The sequence below is a fragment of the Sorex fumeus genome, unplaced genomic scaffold (genome assembly GCF_029834395.1).
Source record: "Sorex fumeus unplaced genomic scaffold, SorFum_2.1 ptg000035l, whole genome shotgun sequence".
In the NCBI taxonomy this organism is placed as follows: domain Eukaryota; kingdom Metazoa; phylum Chordata; class Mammalia; order Eulipotyphla; family Soricidae; genus Sorex; species Sorex fumeus.
The window spans coordinates 25,513,429-25,533,786 of NW_026606092.1; the positions used below are offsets into that span (position 1 = coordinate 25,513,429).

The window sequence follows — 20,358 nt, forward strand, 5'->3', positions numbered from 1 at the left end:
GAGTGTGATCCAAAAAGCCAAAAAATATTATATATATATATATATATATATATATATGCTATCCTCACAAATAATATCCCAAGGTAGAGACAGTGCTCCTATACATTTGGGGAAGGGAGAAGAGACACAGACACAAACACTGCATTTAAAACAGTTATTGATCATTTATTATACTAATCAACTGCTAATTAAAATATATTATTTCTAAAGAAATACAAATGAGGAATATAAAATTAAAACTTCATCTTAACTGTTTGAGTTTTCAAGTTCCCATTAGGATAAAATATTGCATTTTAAGATTTTTTTCCCTATGTTCCTCTGATGTATGTGTGTGTTTGTGTGTTTGTGTGTGTGTACACACATGCACATGCATGTGTCCATCCACTTGTGTGTAAAGGAGTTGAAGAGAGATGAAAATCATTATCATGGGGCCACAAGTCTTTTTGTATTTTTTTTCTTTACCAAACTGACATTTATATATTTATTTATTGCTTTTTGGGTCACACCCAGTGGTGCACAGGGGTTACTCCTGGCTCATGCACTCAGGAATTACTCCTGGCTCATGCACTCAGGAATTACTCCTTGCAGTGCTCGAGGGACCATATGAGATGCTAGGAATCAAACCCCGGTTTGCCGCATGCAAGGCAACGCGCTACCCGCTGTTCTATTGCCCCAGTCCCCAAGTGCCAGCAGTCTTGAATTTGAATCAGTAAATATTTCTAAGCACTGGAGACTGTAGCATACTCAGTATTTTGTGAAATAAGTTATTACATCTTACTACATTTCAGTGTTAGCTTTTTTCTCTTCTGTGAGGCTGATGTTTGGGGGTCGATGCTTTGTATAAGTTAAAGTTCTTTATTTTACACAATACTCAAATAATAATCTTTTCAGTACTCATGAGCCGATCAAAAGAAACTTTTCATCATCTCTGCTTAGGGTAAAAGAATGAAGCTAGCCATCATCTGTACAAAAGTTGGTAGAAGAAAAAAACAAGCATATGGAAATAAAATAGAGTAAACTTCCTTCTCCCTACTATTAGGTTGTAATAGTAGTTTTACATTAGAAGTCTTAAGTGCAGTTAGACCAGAGAACGGATTTACTTACCTGCTTTGCAAAAATCCTCGTAACTCAGGTCACTTAACTGTGGTTGCTGTTTTGTTCCTTCTGATTTGGAGCTGATGCAGGACTGCCACCAGCAAATAGTAATCTTTGTATCTTTTTGGGAAATGATTAGGAAAAATAAAAATCACTTAATTTAAACATTTAAAGAGTAAGCAGATACACATGTGGTGGTTTATTTTTATTTAAACTATGGCAGATGCAACACAGGGGACTGAAATCAGATCAATAAAAACATTTTATTTGTCTATTCAATTTCCTTTTATCAAATGTTTCCTGTGATTCAAAACAATGTTGCAACCATGAAGTTCTTTAATCAGAAGAAAAGGTAAGTTACAGTAGGCTTACCTTTCCTTGCTGGAACCAGCATTTTGTTTCAGCTTGTTATGTTGCTTTATTTTTGAGAAAATTTGAGCAATTAAGTCCACTTCTAGTGGTTCTTGGAGGCCATGTGGTACCAGGGAGTAAACTCAAACCTCATACATGTCAGGCATACATTTCTACCACCAATTATACTACCGGGCATAAAATCTACACCTAATTTGCAAACACTTTACTTTTATTGAATATAAAATTTGTAAATTAAAGATAGGCTGTCTTTGGGAGTGGCAGGGGGACAGGATTCTTAGAAAGTCTGAGAAGCCATTAGTGATTCTTTTCCAACTGGATCAGCAGTTCAATGGAAAGGTTCAAGTATTCTCAGGCTCTTCAAAGTTTGGGATTACCCAGGCCAGCCCGATAGTGCTAAGGGACTCTAAGCTCCGATACTTGCCAGGCCAGACATCTGACCAAGTTGGACACATGCTATAATGCACTAAATGTTGCATTATCTCCCAATATCATATTACATATATATGCATGCACATACATATTTATGTATGTATAGCCTTTATAAAATGATAATCTAGATAAAATTATTTTGATCTAAAATAATACCTAAAAAAGTTATTAATCATAACTGTATGTAAACATATTGTTTATCTTATGTTTATACAGTTTTATAAAATAAGTCTAGTTCCTGCTTTTGAAAGCAGACCCCCAAATTATCAGCATGGCAATACCTAGATCTTGTTATAAATGCAGAATTGCATCTATCCCTGATCTCCTCTTTGATTTTGAGTAAAATCTCATTGTGTGGGCATATTAAAGTTTGAGAAAAACTACTCTATAAAACAGAAATACTTTGAACTGAAAAAAAAAATAGAATTTTTTTAATAGCAGGCCAATTAGTAGCTAATTTATCATGAGTGAAGGAAGGTTTTGGGAATCAAGAAGATAATGTGGCTGATTGTTTTACAAAAATTCAGGGTTTGATTTGAATTGGTGAAAGATATGGGATTCATTTTTTATATTATCATTCTCCCAAGATGAACTGTTTAATCCAAATTATATCCATTTTAATATTCAGTAGCTGTTTTAATTATAGAATTAATAATTTCTAAGATAACAATTTGGGTAAAAGAGGTTGTAAAACTTGTTCAATTTTATTTAATTCTGCAACTATTTTCCTTCATGTCTATTCTTTTTTTTTATTGTTATATTTATTTATTGAATCACTGTGGGAAAAGTTACAAAGTTTTCAGATTTAAGTCTTGGTCATACAATGATCAAACACCTTTCCCTTTGCCAGTGCTTATTTTTCCACCACCAAGAACCCCAATATACCCCCTTCCCACCACTCTGTGCGGCAGATTATTTCTACATAACTCTCTCTCTACTTTCATTACATTCATTATTTTGACAAAAGATGCAACATTATTGTTGAGAGTTTCCACCCCACAATCAGAACTGCTGAAAAGGCATTGTGGAATAATTTGTTTCCTATAGCTGGTTATGAGAACCAAATGATGTTGCATGGCTGCTATTGTGGCCACACGTTTTTGGATTTATCATATTTTACTAACTAAGTCTGGAGGGATTTCTGCCAAGAGCCAGATAATTACAAGATTGGTTTCTGTGCCTCTGGATCCATGGCCATGCAGGAGAGCCACTCTTGGGGGGCAACTCATGACCTCGGTAGGGCGTGAAGGATGAGCTAGTACCACCCTCCTTCCCATGAGGCTGCAGTTGCCCCATCACCGCTGGCTCATGCCTGGCTTTCCAGTAAGCTCTGAGGTGGCAGCCACCTTGCTGCCAGGGGGACCGGTAGGCGGAAGGGAGAGACACCATTTCCCTCCCCGGGAGGGATGGCACTGTAGTTTAACACATAGTCCATTTACTTTTCTGCCACAAGCTGCCAGGCTCTGAATTAAGTCTTCTTGCCTCTGAAGCCATGGCCGTGCCTTTTGAAGTCTTTGCTTGAAAGTATAAATGTTGAGACCAAAGAATCAAATTGACATACTTATATTTATAAAAATATTCCTAGTTTTGAAAAAATCTGTATGCAAAAAACCCTGCAAGTCAATATCATTAACTTTGACGGGTCACTAAATTTAAACATATAAATTTACTTAAATTAAATTAAAAAATTCTGCATATACCGTTATAACAACCCAACTTGTAAAGTTATTGAAGATGTTCCTTAGCCACCTCTTGGATGTGAACAAACTAGAATTCAGAAGTGACACATCTCCCCAAATCTCTCTGCAGAAGAATAACCAAGCTTCCATTAAAACACAGATGTTAAGATCCTTTTTACCAGACCACAATTTCTGAAATTGTGAAAGCAAATTCTTTAGTTTTATTATTTAGACATTTACGAATGTCTCCCTGATGAGAAATTAGCTAAAGCAAAAAACCCATTCTTCATTCTCAGCATGATAAATTTACACTCATCTAATTTGTTCACACAATAGAGGCATAGGTTCTTCTAAACGAAGCTTCCAAAATAAAGGCAAGAAAAGTATTGATGCCTTTCATTTAGACTATTTAATGATTATTCTGAAAAGTAGAGAAGGACCTTGTGGGATGTCTACCTATGATTTAAGTTTTGATATAAAAGATAAACTGACTAAACACACAATATTATTGGTGATGACAACAAAGATGATCAGGCTTCAATTGGGAAGTAGTTGAAGTAGGGGAATTAAACCATATATTGAGATTGGGTGATTCTAGCTAAACTAAGCTCGCAGTTTTATCATGTTCCAAAGGACAACCATATCCCAGAATAAAATTGTAGATCATATGCCACATATTCTATTTATTCCTTTAACTTAAGAAAACTAGGGAAAATCATTATTTTTCTGAATTTATTGAACTGTTTTCATTAATTTATCTTTACTTCCTTCAAAAACTTGGAATGTTTAATATTTTAGTTTTAAACAACTTTCTGTTTAAAGGTTGTGCTGTGATGTTAAATTGCATTTCCTGAAGTTTATTCAGGCAAATGGCTACTTGAAAATATTTTGTCTTTTTAACAGAAGCTCATTTCTTTTAGGGTTTGTTCAGAAGGATTAAAGCAGATTTTTGTTTAGATTGTATATGTTTTATTGCTGATGCTCAATTTTTCCAAATACTCAATTTAGAGTCATTCTCAAGTCCTTTAGGAAGTAAGTACATGGGCAAATGTGAATTCCGGAAACATTTACCTCTAATGTTTTGTTATGGCTCTTTTCTTCTGTCCAGTTTTGTGGATTTTTTTTCTCTAACAAGAAGTTTCAAAGCATATTCACATCTAGTGAATAGTCTGAGAGGAGCTGCACACATATTCACACTTTTCTCTACTGTGTTTTCTTCTCTGAGCATTCTGCCCTCTTAGACTGAAAAACATGTTCCATCCATAAACTCTGAGATCTTTCTAAGGAAAATTCTCAAGTTTAGTTGCTTTTCTTTGTGCTGGTTGTACCTGTACTCTTTCTTACTTAGAAAATTCTATTTATCATGGAACTTACTTGGTTTATTTCCTATTGGTCAGAAATCGCTATCCTTCCTTAGCCAATATCTATTGTGTCAAAAAGTTTTGACCCTTGATTTGTTCAAAATTTTTATGGTTTTATTGGGAGACTAAGATTTGTCACTTTTACTTCTTGTATTAAGTATAAGGTTTGTTTTTCACTTTTGAATTTTATTGCTATTCCATGTATATATGGTTGATTTATGTTGTATGCTTTCTAAAGGGGATTACCTGGATCTTATGGCTTTTCATATTTTATAATTTATAGTTCAGAGAGCTGATTAGTAAATATATATATGTGTGCGTGTATGTGTGTATAAAGTATAGAGCATATACATAGTTCTTAAAATTAAGTGCTTAGTGCGAATAAAGGTGAAATTTGTATTTTTGATATTGTGACTTATGTTATATAAAATGAAAACATATTTGTTTATAAAAGTAACCGTGTGTGTGTGTGTGTGTGTGTGTGTGTGTGTGTACATTTCAAATGTTAAGTACATGCAAAGGCTTATTGGCAATGCTCAGGGGTTACTCCAGACTCTGTACTCAGGGATTTCACCTGGTACAGGGGATCATCTGTGATATGGAGGATAGAACCCAGGTTGGTGTTACAAGGCAAATGCCCTGCTAGCTTTATTATCTCTGTCCCTGATTTTTATGCTTAAAAATTTATATGTGTTAATATATTTCAGGTGATTGTCAAATCTGGACCTGGAACTTTCCTTAGTTTGGCTGTATATGATAATTATATCTTCTGGTCAGATTGGGGAAGAAGAGCTATCTTGCGTTCCAACAAGTACACAGGAGGAGATACAAAAGTCCTTCGTTCCGATATTCCACATCAACCAATGGGAATCATAGCTGTTGCCAATGATACAAATAGCTGTAAGTCACAATAGAAACAAATTTTATGTAATATATATGTTTTCTACTAATACTGTTTTCTAATAATACTTAATTGGATTTTGTTATAGTTACAGGAGGTAGTATTTAGAATTTGTGTATTCAACATGTTGAAATTAATGAGAGTACTGTAGGAAACGTCTGTTACTAGAGGAATGTTTCAATATTTGTTTTCTAGAATTTCATTCCACTCTTTCACTTCTAACTTTAAACATTCAAAGCAATTTTTTCCCAGAAAATAACATTTTCTGGGAAAAAATTGCATATGAAAAAATGTAAAATACTTTAATCATGGAAATGCCCTCAAAGTTGCACTTGGAGGTGTCAGTATAGCCTCTAGTAGTAGTGCCAGGCAGTAGTCATATTAGTAGTATTAGTAATATTGTTATGTAATATAATTGTGTGATATTCAGAAAAATATAATTAAATCTGTGATATTCAGAAAATGTATTTTTTGATAAAATGTATCTTTTTAAATTCAGAAAAATATATTGGAATTTGTAATGATCTGTGTTATAAATTCTCTGATGTTCTTTGGTAATGTTTGAATTTTCAAAAGTTTGAATATATTTTATTGTGCGTTATGTACAAGAGATCGGTTCTGTGTTCTGTTAACCTATATCAATATAGAGTGAAAATTAAACATGCAGTTTTGCCAATGTAGCTTTTTAATTGCAGGTGAACTTTCTCCGTGTGCATTATTGAATGGAGGTTGCCATGACCTGTGTCTTTTAACACCCGATGGGAGAGTAAATTGTTCCTGCAGAGGAGATAGAATATTGCTAGATGACAACAGATGTGTGAGTAAGTAGAAAAATGGGTATGCCATAATTGCTGAAAATGTTATATATGAATATTAGGATTGGTTCATTGTATTATTCATAAGCTTGTATTACCATTCAATTTTAGAGATGTAGTTCCCTGATCTCTCTCTCCTAAATGTAAATTTCAGTTCACCATGATATTTAGTATAGAACCATATATAAGATAAGGAAAACTAAAAACAATAACGACATTTCTCTCCCCAAATTGTGGTATGGCTAGTACTGGATTTACTAAAGAAATGTCTGCTTACAATTATCATCTGCAATCTTATAGTTCGGACTGTGAGAATTCAAATGACAAAATTAATTAAGGAAATTAAACAGTGTACAGGTAGTAGATCTGTGGCCTTGTAGTAAAACCACTCACAGTCAGTCACAGTGTGTTAATGAGAGAATGACTCATGCAGCTTATTTGTAATCATTTCCAAACTGTTAATTAAGAATGTAACATTTCAGCCTTGCATAATGTTTATACCTCCCAAAGGCACTGCAATCTTTAATTAGTACCATTACAGTATACACTTTTAACAGCTAAGTTTTCAAAACTGTTTCTAAAATAAATAAGGGTTCAAGTGCTACAATATTGCCATAAAAATTAGTCAGCAACATAAAAAAATGGCTATTAGTTCTTAACGTTAAGACTGCATAAAAATATAAGGAAAAAACTTTTGTTGAAAATGGATAAACTCATTCTTGGAATGTGACAATTTGGAGAAAAATTTTCCCTCCTCTATTTCCTCTCCTCTAACACTATTTCTCATCTCTATTTCTTCATCTTGTACTTACACATCTTAGAAAATCAAATGATTTGAAAATGACTACATTAAAAACATACAGCATAAAAAGCGTAAGTATCAGAATTTATAGGTATTTTTTAAAATCTTCGTCTGCAGATCTTCCACTTTTGTCAGATCTTCCTCTTTTACCTGCTCTTCACTATGACCACTTTTGATAGGTTTTTCTTTATTTTGAAAATAAAGGTTATTTTGAATATAAAAATTAAGTGCAGTAGCACTTAATATAAGAACATAGAAATATTTTCTCACCTTGCAAATTGGTACCGGGGCCATAAAGGACACCCTTTTAACAAAACAGCTGAATCTATTTAAGACTGTGTCAAAGCAAACAAGGGCGTAATGCTGCTGAGTAGTGAAAGTAGCCAATTGCAATAATTTGGGCCACAAATCCCCATATCTCTTCTTATCCTAATAATTCCCTGAATTTCTCAGGCAATTGCTCAGACTCTCACTTTTGGTTTGCCTTTGTGGTTTTAGCTGTAATGGTCTGGATCTGATGCCATCTGTAAACCTGGAGTGTTAGCCATGCATTAGAATCACTCATGTTCCTGTCACAGGTCAAAACAGCAAAGCTTATCTGTACACAGTGGATGACTGCCATTGCCACAAAATAGATTAGTTACATCTGTCCCTATTAAGCCACTTGTTTCTATTGATGAGTGAGAATGTATCAGGCAGAAAACTATCCTTTTAAGCAAACACAGTTGTTTCCACAGGAAGTTGTAGAGTGATATTTGATTCCTCAAAGCTGACAAACCTCTACAGCGGCATGCTGCATCCTGTGTGCATTTATATTGAAATCCTGTGATCCAGCAGAGAGAGGGATGGGAAAGCATATGTATCTGGGACTTTTCTTGTCAAATCCATCATTGGAAAATGAGAATGTTCCTGGCGCATCTATATCCACATCTGAATTAGTTCACCTACTGCAGTTCATGAATGTTAATGGTAATGTTAACGGGGTAAAAGGTGATTCAATAGCACCTAGCTGAGGGGAAACAATTTGCTGTCATAACTCTTGACAAAAAGATTAGACAATTTCATTTACACAACACTGCTAACCTTATCAACATCCATAATAGAAAAAGAATAGCAAATAGATTTAGAGATATAGATTTAAATTGTCTTGTAAGTAAATGAGAGGACAGTTACCCTTACACATGCACTCCCCAGACCTCTCCAGCAGTTCCCAGGAGACAGGGGAGATCAGGGTAGCTGGGGGCCATTGGTGATTCCTGGCCAATGATACAGGTGGTTGCAATGCAACATGGGTGCCCAAGGATTTCTTAAAATAAACTGATTTAGAGAATCATGCTCAGATATTGCTTTTGATTAATGACAACATAATTATGGAGCAATTTTTAAATGTTTTTCTTTTAAAGGCAGAGTGATTATAAAGACAAAATTTATAGCATTTTTCCATAATACCAAGTGTTTTCATTGGCTATTGGAAATTTAAGTGGAATATGTTGAAAATAGACTCAAAGCTGGGAATGTAACTCAGCCGTTAGGGTTGCATGCTTTTGCGAGACTGAGGGACTTTGAATACTGAAGCTTCATGGATCAAGTACTGGTCAGTGCACTACTGGAATGGCCCTTTCTGTCCAGTTGTGTATCCTCTGACCCTGGCATTGAATTTTATGGACCAGTCAGTTGAGTACTGCTGGAAGTGGTTCTTGGGATCCTTGAACATTGAAAGTCCACTGGGTAAAAAAGACAATCTAGGCAGTGAATACAATTAGACTATTAGACTCTCAGTTAAGTGACTGGTGTTTGTTTAGTCCCTGACGCAAGATGATTATAAGTAATAATCTCAAACATTTTTATAATGAATTCTCTTAAATATAGTACTACTTTTAGATTTTACTTCCCTGTAACTTTCTTTAAAATGACATTCCACTTTAGATACTGACCAGTGAACTTTGGATGACAGCAAGGAAAAAAATTTTGGGGAGTAATGCTTCTAATGGGAGAATTAATTGAGTTCGTCTATCTATTAGTTCATCTATTCTTACATGAATAGATGATGTATACTTATTAAAATAGGTTAAGGTCTATAAATAAATAATAAAGAAGTAAAACAAAGGAAACTTCAAATAATATCAGTGACTGTTTAATTGCACATTCTTGAAAATAAACTTTAATAGTTGATAACAAATTATAAAATTAAACTGTATTTCCTGCTTTAGTCAAGATTAATGAATTCTAATTACCTCCTGAATACTAGCATAATTAATATCGTTGGATTTTACTGTGCAATTATTCAACAAACAGTGAAGTGAATAGGCAAACAAACAACACAAGGCATACCCAAATGTTTGTTAGTTAATCTATTATTTAAGAATAAAAACAAGTCCATTTTCTCTCACATCATTTTTAAGATAGGGCTCTCATAAAAAAAATCTAGTTTAAAGCCCAGCTGTAGAAAGAGATTTTTGTAATTTGTGCTTTCATAACCTATGCTTACAAACTAGGCAAATGACATGAAGCTAGTGTTTTCAATTTAAATGAAAATCCTGAGATTTAGAAATGGGACAGTATGATAGTGGTCACCCATATGCATTAAGTGCTATTGCTTTCTAGATTATCATTGTCCCCAGCATCTTATGCCACAGTCTCCTGTAAAAAAAAGCTATTTATATGGGTCAGGAAGACACATTCTGATCCCTCATACACCTCACCATGGTAAGAATGAGAGGCTAATAATAATTTTAGTATTCTGGTATTCTGAATGATAGAAAGGCCCTCTGAGGGTAGCTGCAAAGACAAGCTGATTACAGATGGGGCAACATTGAAATCATTTATTTAACTGAGCTGATTCAAGTCACTCGAGTCATCCTGAATAGGATTGGCAGAACACTAGATGAAGGACAACCATGCGAAAAAGCCGGGTTCCGAAAAGGATTCAGCACCATCGACCATATCCACATGATAACCAAGCTCATTGAGGTTTCTCAGGAGTTCAAGATGCCGCTCTGTCTAACATTCATTGATTTAAAGAAGGCCTTTGATTCTGTTGAGACGGAAGCGGTCATTGAAGCCCTAGCCAATCAGGGCATTCAAGCTCAATACATCAAGATTCTCCGTGAGCTGTATTGCGGATTCACTACCAGGATCTCACCATTCTACAAAGAAGTAATCAATGATGTCGAGAGGGGTTCAGGAGGGTGATACCATTTCACCAAAACTCTTCAGTGCCACCCTCGAGAACATCATGTGATGACTGGAATGGGAAGGAATGGGAGTGAAGATAGATGGTCGGCAACTTCACCACCACCGCTTTGCTGATGACATCGTTCTAATAACACCAAATATCAGCCAAGCGGCACAAATGCTAACTGACTTTGACCATGAGTGTGAAAAGGTCAGATTACAACTGAATCTCACAACAACAATGTTCATGAGAAACAGTCTTGTTCCTGATGTTCCATTAACTCTCAACGGAATGACCATCTCCAAATGCGACAGTTATATATACCTAGGTCGAGAAATCAACATGATGAATGACCTGGCACCTGAGTTATGCAGGAGGAAGAGAGCGGCTTGGAATGCCTTCAAGAGCGCTGAAGAAATAATTAAGAGGACAAAGAACATCCAGCTACGAGCACATCTTTTCGATTCCACTGTTCTTTCTGCATTAACATATGCCTCAGAGACCTGGGCCCTACGAAAACAGGATGAGAACGCTATTCAGGTCTCTAAAAGAGAATCAAAAGAGCTATGCTTGGAGTATCACGCTTCACTCAAATGAGAGATAGAATCCAGAGTTCTGATCTCCGTCAATGCTCAAGAATCAGGGACGCTGTCTCATTTGCCAAGACATCAAAAATCAGATGGGCTGGATACGTAATGAGGTTTAGAGATGACCGCTGGACTAGAACCATTACTGACTGGATGCCACGGGACATCAAAAGATCGCGTGGATGCCCACCTACAAGATGGTCAGACTTCTTTGTCAAGACCCTGAATGATCGGTTTGAGGCTCTGCATGCTCCTAAAATGAGCAGATGGGATTGGGCTATGCTAGAACGCAACAGGGATGAATGGAGATGTTACTGGCACCCACTCTAGTAAATCAATGAGTAACAGGGTCTCAAGTGATCAAGTGATCAAGTGATTCAAGTCACAACTTCACATAACAGCTGGTGGGGAATTTGCCTTGCACACGGCTGACCCGGGTTCAATACCTCCACCCCTCTCAGAGAGCCTGGCAAATACCGAGAGTATCCCGCCAGCATGGCAGAGACTGGCAAGCTACCTGTGATGTGTTCGATATGCCAAAAAACAGTGACAAAAAGTCTCACAATGGAGTTGTTACTGGTACTGGCTCAAGCAAATCGATCAACAGTGGGAGGACAGTGGACAGTGGACAGTGGAAATTTTGTGTGTGTGTTGGGCCATACCCAGTGGTACTAATTGCTTACTACAGCCTCTGCACTCAGAAATCACTTCTGCAGTGCACAGGGGTTTAGATATAATGCTGGAATCCAAATTCGGATTGGCCAGCTGTAAGGCAGCACCTTATCATCCTTATTATAGCTCCAACCCCAAGATTTTTTAAAGATAAATAGTTAAGATGAATTTGAAAAATAGAGTTATAAAATGTAAGATATATAGTGCCATATACGCAGTCACTAAGTAGACATAAAAATCATATGTGGCAGTTTCCTCAAACTTTTTAAATTAGTTCAGACAAAAAATTGTATCTCTCTCAAAATTTACTATATGATTCCAAAAGCTGTTGACTCTCATTTTACCTTATAATTAGAAAAAATTCTATTTTTTGAGTATTAAGGACAATAGTTGTTATGGCAGAAAAAGTATTTGCTATAGCATAAAAATATTGACATTTTGATTTTCAGCTAAAAACTCCTCCTGCAATGTATATTCAGAGTTTGAGTGTGGAAATGGTGAGTGCATTGACTACCAGCTTACCTGTGATGGCATTCTTCACTGTAAGGATAAATCAGATGAAAAACTGCTCTACTGTGGTATGTATCTGATATGCTCACTTCCGAGAGGTTTTTACCCCTTTGCTAGACTTCTTTATATAACTAACTGAATTTGAAATGTATATTTATTTCCCATATATATGTGTGTATATATATGGAATATATATTGTATATATGTGTATATACATGTATATGTATATATGCATACATATATTATATATGTAAGTATGTTATACACATATTTTATATGTGTATATGTATGTGTATATATACATATACATATATCACACACAACACACACATATATATAATATCTAAAACCAAAAAACTAACAGTTGTGGTCTTATTCCAATGTGGTAAATTATTCTCTGACACACAGCCATGTTACTAATTAAAGTAATTCACCCTGATTATTAAATAAAATACAAGTTAAAATATTAGGAGAACCAAGGCAATACTATGGGGTTTAAGTGCATACTTCACAAGAGGCTGACTTCAGTTTGCTTCTCAGTGCCACATGTGGCTGAGTCAAGCCAGAATTGACCCTGAGCACTGCCAGGTCTGGTACATAGGAATCACGGAATCACGGTCCTCCCATTGTTCATCGATTTGCTCGAGCGGGCCCAGTAACGTCTCCATTGGAGACTTCGTTGTTACTGTGTCTGGCATGTCGAATACATCACGGGGAGATTGCCAGGCTCTGCCGTGTGGGCGAGATACTTTCGGTAGCTTGCCGGGCTCTCTGAGAGGGGCAGAGGAATCGAACTTGGGTTGGCCATATTGGCTGCGTGCAAGGCAAATGCCCTACCGCTGTGCTATCGCTCCAACCCCTGGTACACAGGCTTCTCAAAATTTAAATCAAAAATTAAAAATATAGTATTAGCTTGTTATTTGAGCTACTTCATCTTTAGTACTAATTTTTTAGCATATACTCTATACACGTTGTTCTTAAATATCAATTATACTTTTACATTGCAAGTTCTTTTACTCTGCAGCAGATCCATTGTCAGTAGTATGTCAATAAGTTGCTCTCTAAGTCTTGCCCAATCTGATTTTGCCTCTAGAATCAGACCAGTAACACTGTCCTTATATACAGGTCAGTTACTTTAATCACAATTCCCTCAAATCTGGCGTCCTCCTAACTGAGCATGTGTAGGAGACACCAAATGATAGTCATCTTCTATCTTTCTCGTGGGAGTAATGATTAACACAATTTGACTTTTATAAGCTCCTAATATGTATCTTCACTTAAATAATAACATTTTCCCTGGAACTATATCTCCATGAAATTAGTAATATTTATTCTAGAATATATACAATTTATTTCTAAATAAATTTCTAAATTTCCAAATTGGACCAATTTCTAAATTGGTCCAATTTTACCCTGAAAAACAATCTTATTAGCATTCTATGGTCATGGTCACGGTCCTCCCATTGTTCATCGATTTGTTCGAGTGTGCCCAGTATCATCTCCATCGTGAGACTTGTTACTGTGTTTGGCATATCGAGTACATCACGGGTAGCTTGCCAGGCTCTGCTGTGTGGGTGAGATACTCTTGGTAGCTTTCCGGGCTCTCCGAGAGGGGCAGAGGAATCGAACACAGGTCGGCCATGTTGGCTGCTTGTAAGGCAAATGCCCTACCACTGTGCTATCACTCCAGCCCAGCATTCTATGATATTCAAAATTTAGGAATCTATATTTAAATTGCTATAATTTCTCTCCATTTTTATTGGCTTTATTATCTGGGTAAAATATATTTTTATTGGATATTCAAAGTTAAAACAAGGAAAAGATGGATTTGAGATATATCACAGGAAATATTTTATGTATCAGACCTTAAAGTCAAGCAATAGCCAAATGTAATTTATTTATAAGTTGTCCTTAGTTTTGAAATTTATGTCAATATTCTATGTAGTCTGAAAATATTAGAATATTTAAAACAAAAATAATCAATTTAAGATTTTGTATTCACTATAGACAAGAAACTTTTTTTTTCATTAGTTTTAGAAGCCAAATATTTGAACCATGATTTGCAGTTTTTTTAAAAACACATTACTAGCCTTTGCTGGCACACTCTATTTGACACAAATTCACCATTTTCTTTTCTTTCTCTTTCTTTTCTTTTCTTTCTTTTTTTTTTTTTTTTTGCAATCCTTTGAGAATGTGAATTGAATATTTAGCTCCAGATCCATACAAAAACAGTATCATTGGCTGCATTTGGCCTTTGGGTGATCGTTTTCTGTCCCAGATAAATCCAAGTTTAATATGAGGGTGAACTTTAGCTTTCAATTCTGCCCCATATGAATAGTTTGAGTTATCTCAATGCTTTAATTTTTCACTTCAATCAAAGTAGTCCAATAGTGATGGTGGACATTACCATTTTGTTTTAGTTTTTGCTCCACATCTTATAGTGATTGGGGTAACTCTTGGCTCTGTTTACCATGCTCACTCCCAGTGGAGTTTAAGGGACCACAAAGTGCTTGGGATCCAGCCTGAGCATTCTTCACACAAAACATGATGTCAGGGGGGCATTGAACTAACATGTGCATATGTAAATTAATTCAACATAGACCTGACACAAAATTATTGTTCAATAAATGGAGATATTGCAAGGACTCAATGCTGATACAAATGGTAAAATTGGAAACCCTCATTACGGCACTGCACTGTAGCACTGTCCTCCCGTTGTTCATCAATTTGCTTGAACGGACACCAGTGATGTCTCCATTGTGAGACTTGTTACTGTTAGTGGCATATTGAATACGTCATGGGTAGCTTGCCAGGCTTTGTCCTGTGGACGGAATACTCTTGGTAGCTTGTCAGGCTCTCTGAGAGGGGCAGAGGAATCAAACCTGGATCAGCCAAATTTAAAAATAAAACATTTTGGGGCTGGAGAGATAGCACAGCGGGTAGGGCCTTTGCCTTGCACACTGCCATCCCGGGTTCGATTCCCAGCACCCCATATGGTCCCCTGAGCTCCGCCAAGAGTAACTCCTGAGTGCAGAGCCAGGAGTAACCCCTGTGCATCACCAGGTGTGACCCAAAAAGCAAAAAATAAATAAATAAGTAAATAAATAAATAAAAATAAAACATTTTATATTTTTTGAAAAATTCTAAAGATTTGAGAAATATTATGTAATCTATTTATTTATGGCCATTGCCAACAGTACTCAAGGTTTATTTCTGGCTTCGTGTGCTCAGGGATTCTTCCTAGCAGGGCTCAGGAGAATGTGGTACAGAGAATCAAACCCCAGTTGGCTTAATATGAGGCAAGTGCTTAACTCTTGTGCTTTCTCTCAGGTCTATTTTTAGATAACTTTAAGATACATTTCTGGAACAGAGAGAGAGTACAGTAGACAGGCTGCTTGTCCTGCATGTGGCAAACCCAGGTCCAATTCCCAGCATCTCAGGCAGTCCTCCGAGCCCACCAGGAGTGATTCCTGAGCAGAGACTCAGGAGTAAGCCCTGTGCACGGCTGGATGTGCCAAACATAAATAAATAAATAAATAAATAAATAAATAAATAAATAAATAAAATCAAGAAATGGAAAAGTTGGTGGGGGTGTACATGTCTGAATATTCATTGAGGAATATGGTTGCCATTCTTTTTGACAAACATTGCAAGATGCAGAGAGGACTAAAAGTAAGGGTTGGAGAGCTTTTGTTTCCTTTAAGGTAGAGATTTATTTCTTTGAAATTGAAAGTAATATATTTTAATTTTGTTCCACCTGACAGAAATGCTAAAAACAATTGTGTAAGTGTAATTTGAAGATATTTCCACATCTGAATCACTGCAGTCAAGCAGTCAAAAAGACTCTTGACTGCAGGAACCACTTGAGAGAATATGAATATTCTAATAAAGAGGTTTGATATACACTACATAATTTGTTTTAAGGTTCACAATTGAGTTGTGATGAATAAAATCTCACCTGACTTTCTTCTCATGGAAATATTTCTGTAGGACTTTCAGTCATGTGCTTCTTCTTTTTTATTTCTAAGAAAATCGAAACTGCCGAAAAGGTTTCAAACCCTGCTACAATCGTCGTTGTATTCCTCATGGCAAGCTATGTGATGGTAAAAATGACTGTGGAGACAATTCTGATGAATTAGATTGCAAAGGTAAATGCATATTACATGAGCCTATATTATTATCATAAGCATTTCCGGAACATTTACAGAGTATATCTGAGACTGCACTATGATTTGAACCTTTCAATTTATAAAATACACTACCATCTGTAGGCCAGACCTCAGGAAAGCTTGCTGGAATGGAATTATTAGCATTAAATGAAATGCATGACCACATTCTCATTTTTATTTTTTATTCTAACACTCACTACAAAACTCTTATTCTCACCTCTCTAGTTATATCTCATTGTGTACTAGAAATTTCTATTATACACAATTAATTTTACAGCTTCAAAATTGTTCCCCTTCATCTCCAACTCTTAGTTTTACGAATACTCATCATTTTCCTAACCACTGGAGAGGAAACCTTATTATAATCAATCTTCCTTCTATATATTTATCATCTACGTGTAGATTAGCTATAGAGGATGTGTTTTGAATGACCCAGGATTCAATCTCCAGTACCACAAAAATAAATAATTAGATAAAAATAAATGCACCACTATCCATTATGAAACTCATTTATCCTTATACTGAATCCTCAGCTACTTCCTTTTGGGCACTCTCAAATCTACTTTCAACAACTCTTATTTCTTTTACTCTATTCTGTTCATTTCTATAAAGTTGTTCTTCTTCACTTAATTCTGTCAAGTTTCTTCTAATTTGCTGCTAATGGTAAAATTTTATGTTTTCCATGTTGAGTATTAATCCATTGTGTATAACGCAAAATGATCAGCATGTAGTTTGGTTACTTAACTTGTTTCTGCATTATAGACATTGTGAATAATGCTGCAATAAACATTGTAATAGAGTAGCCCTTTAATCTAAGCTGCCATATCTTCATTTTTTAATAAATTTGCATGTTATTTATACCAAGACTAACATTTTTCTGCTATCACTACTCAGACACATCAGCAGGCTAACTCTGACTGTATAAGAAATAGAACCTATATCTCAGTTTCCCAAAATCATGGAGAGAACCAATAATTAAATAAGTATACCAGCATTAAGTATGTTTAGAGCAAACCTTGATATGTAGTAAATGCTATACAAGTATTTGCTTTTTATGTTTGTAACCATAGCCCTAATATAGAATAGCTAATAGAGTCCCCACATTTGCAGAATGAATGACAAAATATTTCAGTGTCACAATTAGGATCTTCTATGACCTGAACCCATCAGATATTTTTTTAAAATGGCAGGCTCATAAGCCTGCTTTCAGAATTCAAATTCATGTGAGTGGGTCATTAAGCAGATAAACATGAACATTGATGAGACCTATTGATTTAGGAGTCATTATGGAGAAAAAACTCAAAGGATTAGTGCTTTGTTTTTCAGGCATGCATAAAAATTACTTGTTGCGATTAAAAATAAAATAAACTGATAAAAAAAGAAAAGAAAAGCAGAAAACTAAGAGACACATCTTAGTAGAAGAAATTAGAGAAGGAATTCAGGAAATCAAAATAGTGGGTGCATTTTCTGTGAGTTATTTGCAAGCGGGAGAGGAGAACATATTTAACATAGCTACAAGACAAGTAAAGGTATCCATTTTAATGCATGAAGGAAATGAGGAGTATGTTCAAAATGTAGAATTTTTTCATAAAAAGGAATAGTGATCAGTTAGTATTTTTATTTTCTTGAAAATGAGATTTTTGTATTTCTTAAAGATGATAAACTAGTTGATGTGTTTGCGATTATAAAACATGCTACTTAGCACATAGTCTATTAAATTGTTTTTTTTCTTGGGGCTGGAGTAATAGCACAGCGGGTAGGGCATTTGCCTTGCACGCGGCCAACCAGGGCTTGAGTCCCAGCATCCCATATGGTCCCCGGAGCACTGCCAAGGGTAATACCTGAGTGCAGAGCCAGGAGTAATCCCTGAGCACCAATGTGTGTGACCCAAAAATAAAAAAAGAAAATTATTTTGTTTCTCATTTAAATGGCAATTTAGAAATTTTGGAATAGACTTAGAATAGGCTTTATTTTTCCTAATGACATCAATAGTTGCTGCTAAATAATTGAAAACATTCCCTTCTTTTTGTCTACATTTTTGATTTTTTATTTAATTTTTTTCTAAGCCATATTCTTCTGTACAGAATTATAGAACTATTGTATTTGTGAAATATTTTCAGAACACTTATTCTGTGGTATTAATAGTAATTGTAGTGATAATGTGTAAGTTCATAACAATTCTATATTTTAAACAATGAAAGGATGCCTTAAAGTTATTTCTACTTACTTTGCCTGTTTGAAACAAGAAAGGCTCATGAAACTTATCTATGCACACAGACTAAAACATAATGGAGGGAAATGAATAGGTGAGGGCTCATAGAATGCTGATAAAGGGTTATTTCTCCAACTTCCTTCTGTCAATAGAGCTGAAGAGTCCTTTTGCATATATCTGTATCAGATGTGTGTACGTGTGTGCACACTTACAAACACACACACACACACACTTACAAAACACCAGTGATTTTTAAATCTAAAGAAAGTAAACCATAAAATATATTTAAAGTGGTACACCAAAAAGAAATCAATATTTGTAGGAATTTTTATATTGCAGGGAATAAGACTATGGTGAATCCATCTGTAAATTATTTGAAGTACAATTTACTTTTGTTTAGTTTAGTTGTTTATAATAATTAATATCACCGTTGTTTTATTCCACTAAACAGATAATCTATTTACACAGTGAAAATTGTTATTTCAAGGAATTATTTTTCTTGTCTTCTCTCTTGAAGAAAAAGAAAAACCCAAAATCCTCATAAATCTTTTATTTACTGCCCCTTTATAGCTGTTTCTTTCATGACTGAGAGCTTTAGACAGCAGGCTAGCTGTGGGGATATGAAGAGTTATTCAGAAAGTTTGTCATTCTATATTCCTCCTTTGGTTGTGAGAGATTGTGTGAATAGATTCTAAGAGAATGCATTATACCCCTTGCACTCTCTCTGTCAAGGTGAATATAAATGCTCTCCTTGGAAGTAACCAAACTTTCTTGGACTACCTGAACACCTTTTGTTGGACTACACATCTCTGTAGTCTGAGGGTACCTGGAGGAGAGGAGGCTGGTGTCTGCTTTTTCCTAGTGTTGTGGCAAAACTTTCAGGCCCCTGTAGAGAAAGCTAAAGGTGAAGAATAAGCTTGTCAAGAGAAGAAATCATCATTCCTTATGGATTTGCTTACCCTTCGAGAAGAACCAAAATTAAATAAAAGATGTAGTTTGAAAGTAAGCAGAAGAGATATGATAGCAAGCTTAATGCCTTTCTCCCCCTGTCCGTTTCCCCTAGCTACAGGCTGGTTAGGGGAGCTGGAAAAAAAAAAAAACATTTGCCAAAGTTATTTATAAGAAGCACCTACAAAAACCACAAGATGACCAATTGATTTTATATCTTTTCTATCCCATTAAGTATTTGAACCTACATGGTAAAAATAAACAGAATAGAAAAGAGGAAAATTAAGAAAGTATAAAAGGAAAAGAATGGATATACTTTCTCTACTACATTTGATGCACAATCCTTGTCAGATCTTTCTTTGTAGGAACTCATTACTATTCTGGTATAGCTGCAGTACGTTTTTCACTCACATTTTGTTGGCTTACTTTTTTCGTTTTTTTTTTTTTTTTGACTATCTGGAGGGGAAAGTTTAGTATTTCTCACTTGGCTTATCTTTATTCGGACTGTATTATTTTCTTTTCTCTATTTCAGGACTTTAGCCTGAGGAAAATTTGTCAGAAAGCTTTTATATTCACTTGACAATTAGAGATTCCAATTTCTTTTTTTTTTTCTGAAAAAAAAATCACC

General features: G+C 35.3%; 1 protein-coding gene across 1 annotated transcript in view; it reads left to right on the top strand.

Annotated features, from left to right (window-relative positions):
* The window catches only part of LRP1B (LDL receptor related protein 1B), a 1,985,988-nt gene that overhangs the window by 1,640,050 nt on the left and 325,580 nt on the right, over positions 1–20,358 (top strand). Inside the window, exons 44-47 of the mRNA XM_056117551.1 lie at positions 5,647–5,839; positions 6,536–6,661; positions 12,341–12,469; positions 16,430–16,549. Coding sequence (XP_055973526.1) covers positions 5,647–5,839; positions 6,536–6,661; positions 12,341–12,469; positions 16,430–16,549 — 568 coding nt within the window. The remainder of the gene's footprint in view (positions 1–5,646; positions 5,840–6,535; positions 6,662–12,340; positions 12,470–16,429; positions 16,550–20,358) is intronic.